Source organism: Palaemon carinicauda, chromosome 8 (assembly GCF_036898095.1).
Source record: "Palaemon carinicauda isolate YSFRI2023 chromosome 8, ASM3689809v2, whole genome shotgun sequence".
NCBI lineage: Eukaryota > Metazoa > Arthropoda > Malacostraca > Decapoda > Palaemonidae > Palaemon > Palaemon carinicauda.
Window position 1 is genome coordinate 54,606,069 of NC_090732.1, and position 3,471 is coordinate 54,609,539.

The 3,471-nt window shown below is 36.9% G+C and overlaps 1 protein-coding gene across 1 annotated transcript; it reads left to right on the forward strand.

Annotated features, from left to right (window-relative positions):
* Nucleotides 1-271: 271 nt before the first annotated feature.
* Nucleotides 272-1,873, forward strand: LOC137645232 (uncharacterized). Its single transcript, XM_068378051.1, has 3 exons — nt 272-385; nt 752-1,144; nt 1,589-1,873. The coding sequence occupies exons 1-3, from the start codon at nt 272-274 to the stop codon at nt 1,871-1,873; spliced, it is 792 nt and encodes a 263-aa protein (XP_068234152.1).
* Nucleotides 1,874-3,471: the final 1,598 nt, after the last annotated feature.

Genomic DNA, 3,471 nt, shown 5'->3' on the forward strand with positions numbered 1-3,471 from the left:
AACTAACCAATTGCCAAGCCAATAAAGCAGGAAGTGATATCTAAGCTAAACTTGTTATCAAATAAAAAGTCACACACTCTGAAACCACCCTCCTCTTCCTCCCCACCAGTAATGCCAGTGCTTGAAAAAAAAAAGATTTCAAAATCTTGAAATATTAACCAAAGCAATAACAAAATCAACCAAAGAAATGGGAAAGATTAGAAAATTGGACCAGTTGTTTACTGTTCACCCTCAACCAAGAGAAGCGACATAACCTGATCAATCTGTGGAAATGGTTAACCAAGCCACTGCTAATGGCAAAGAAAATACAGAAATAGTAATGGGTCCAACTGAAAAAGATAAAGAAATGGAGGCTGATAATGACACATGTCTTTTAGAAGCTGAAGTTGAGGGCTCACCAGGGGGCAATGACACTGGAATTTGGCCATCCATTATTTCGGAGCAGATGCGTGAAACTGGCTGAAAAAGAGTGGATCAACAGTTCAGCACTGTGATGAAAGATTGTTCTCCACACACCTGAAGCAGCAACTAGAAAGGATCGCAATCCAAGAATGTGTATGCTTGGGCTCTTCGGTCATCAAATTTACAATGGGAAAGTCGTAACAAGAAACTGGTTATGTTTCTCTTCCTCAAAGGGATGTTTTATTGCTTTACGTGTAGATTAATAAGCATAAATACAGAAAAACCTGAGTCTTCTCTACTCACCTCTACTGGATTCTGTGATTGGAAACATTCAAACTAACATCTACAGAATCATGAGCAGTCAGCAGAACATCTGAAGGCTACAGTTGGTTTCAGTAGAAGGTTAAAAGCAGTTGGGCATGTGGATACAGAACTGACACAACAGGTTGAACATCTTGAGCATTATTGGAGATCAGTATTGAAACGAGTAATTATCATTATTCACTTCATTGCTGAACGGGGCTTAGCATTTAGAGGGGACAACGAATTGGTTGGTTCACCCAGAAATGGAAACTTTCTAGGCATTTTTGAACTCATTTCTCAATATAATGACTTTCTTGCATGTCATATAAAATCTGAATCCAATCCTGGAAATGGTCACACAAAATATTTGTCATCTACAGTGATGGAAGAAGTTATCAGCATAATGGGTGAACAACTCCTCAGAGAAATTATTTCTAGAGTAAAGAGGTCAAAATACTACTCAATCTCTTTGGACTCTACACCTGATGCAGCCCATATTGACTAACTGACCCTCGTATTGAGGTACATAGAGAAAGATAGACCTGTGGAGCACTTTGTAACCTTTTTGGCAAACAAAGGGCATGGTGCTGAAGCTATGTCCAATGCTTTGATGGAATCTTTGAACACACATGACCTAGACCTTTGAAACTGCCGTAAACAAAGCTACAACAATGCATAAGCAATGGGTGGTAAATAAAATGGTCTTGAAGCCAAAGTGAGAGAAGAGAACAGTCTTGCATCTTGGATCCCTTTTGCAGCACATTCACTTAACCTTGTTGGTAAATATGATGTAGATTGCTTCTCAGGTGCTGTACATTTCTTTGACTTCCTTGAAAAGCTGTTTGTTTTCTTAAAATTTTCAACCAATTGGTATCAATTTCAGAATGGGGCTTTAAAGAATAATGATTCATCATTAACTTTTAAACGTGTCACAACAACACGCTGGTCCAACAAATCTGATGTAACTAAAACTCTTAAGCAAGATTATGAGCAGATTAAGGAGGTACTTAAACATATTGTTGATGACATTAAAGAAAAAAGGTGTGTACGCTGTGAACCAGAAGGACTGTTAAAACACATGATTCAGCTTGAAAAGGGAATTTACATCACCTTCTGGAATGATATTCTGCAAAGAATAGATGCAACTAATAAAACGTGCAAAACTTGATCTAAATACTGCTGGGGCATCACTGACCAGCTTGAAAGACTATGTCACATCAAAACGTGATTCCCTCCACACTTATGAAAAAGGTGAACAGCTGTTTCCGTCTGATTCAGCATACTATAGGCAGACATTATCTCGGCAGGAGTGCCGCAATGTGCAACTTAACACATTGGATTATGGACATACAGAAGAAGTACAACTCAGCCCTTCTGAAATATACAAAACACAAACTTTCTTGCCTATCATTGATCAGTTTATCTCTTCTCTCGACAATGTCTAGAAGCATACAAACAGATATCAAATCAATTTAGTTATTTTAGACATCTGCAAAAGGTTCCTTCAGACGAAATTCACGACACAGCAGAGCAACTCATCAGGGCATATCCAGATTTTAAGAGGAACGGTGCCAGTTTGTAACATTTGCTAATATATTCACAAATGAGGAGCCAACAGATATCAACACTGAGCTTTTCCCTTATAGACTTATATTGGACAAGGGTATGCAAGACACTTTCCCAAACATAAACATAGCCCTACGAATATATTTTGTTTTGATGGTGTCAAACTGCAGTGACAAGCGCTCTTTCCCAAAGCTATATTAATTGAAAACAGATTAAGGACATCAATGAAACAAAAACGTCTTTTAAAATTGTCTATAATGAACCTCGAATAAGATATATTGCATGAACTGGACTTCAACGAAATCAACAGTGAATTTGCAATAAGAAAATCAAGAAAAGAGTCGAGAAAGTAATCCTGGCTATACATACAGGTATGATTTAGCTATTCTAATTATATGTGTTAGTTACATTATTATTTGTATATAAATAACTTTAACTGTATATGCGTAAAAATATGGTAAGAACAACTCATGCTTACTTTAGTTTGTGTTTATGCATATTGATAGCATCAGAAAACTAGTCCCATTGATTTAATAGACCTTGATATAGGTACTCTAGGGTGGATATGACTGGGTTGACTTTGCCCACAGTGTGCTTTTGATAAATTAATTTATACCTAGCTACTTATTTAACTTGATGGTTGTGGTGAGGTCACATACCAAATCGCACACTGCCAAATGTATCGAACTCCTCGTATAAGCTTAGTACTATAAAGTAAAACCAAATTCAAGTGGCCGTCGAAGATTGGTCTCTTCCCTTATGTAGTGTGTGATTTCTAAATGTTCTGGACGATTTACACAGAGTATAATCAGTCTTACATTTGGGAGCTTATTAATAAGTCCTTTATATAAGTCCTGGTCCATTTTCTGTTAATCCTATATTAACCTCCTTCATACAATCCGATTTATCTGGGATCAACAAGAAACTGTTAACTTAGGGAATGTTTTATAAAACAGTTCAATGATAATTTTCAATTTCGGGAACAATATCACAAAAAAGCCCATATGCGAATCGATCACTGTGGAAGATAGTATGAATGGGATCTGATTGAGACCATGATATCACACAGCTGCCTTCCTTTAGGAAAAAATCGGTACCAACAGTTGGGATATTAACCCAAGGTATGTTCACTGTTAGTCTATAGAGAGTCATAAAATTAAATGACCGTAGTCCAGGTGTTTTCGTATACAAACAATCAAT

Excerpts from the sequence above, each read along its gene's own strand:
- LOC137645232 (XM_068378051.1), top strand. The coding sequence starts at position 272 with ATGGTTAACCAAGCCACTGCTAATGGCAAAGAAAATACAGAAATAGTA. Across the intron at positions 386-751 it reads CATGTCTTTTAGAAGCTGAA|AATCATGAGCAGTCAGCAGA; the intron begins GTTGAGGGCTCA and ends TAACATCTACAG. Across the intron at positions 1,145-1,588 it reads TCAGAGAAATTATTTCTAGA|AATGGGGCTTTAAAGAATAA; the intron begins GTAAAGAGGTCA and ends TATCAATTTCAG.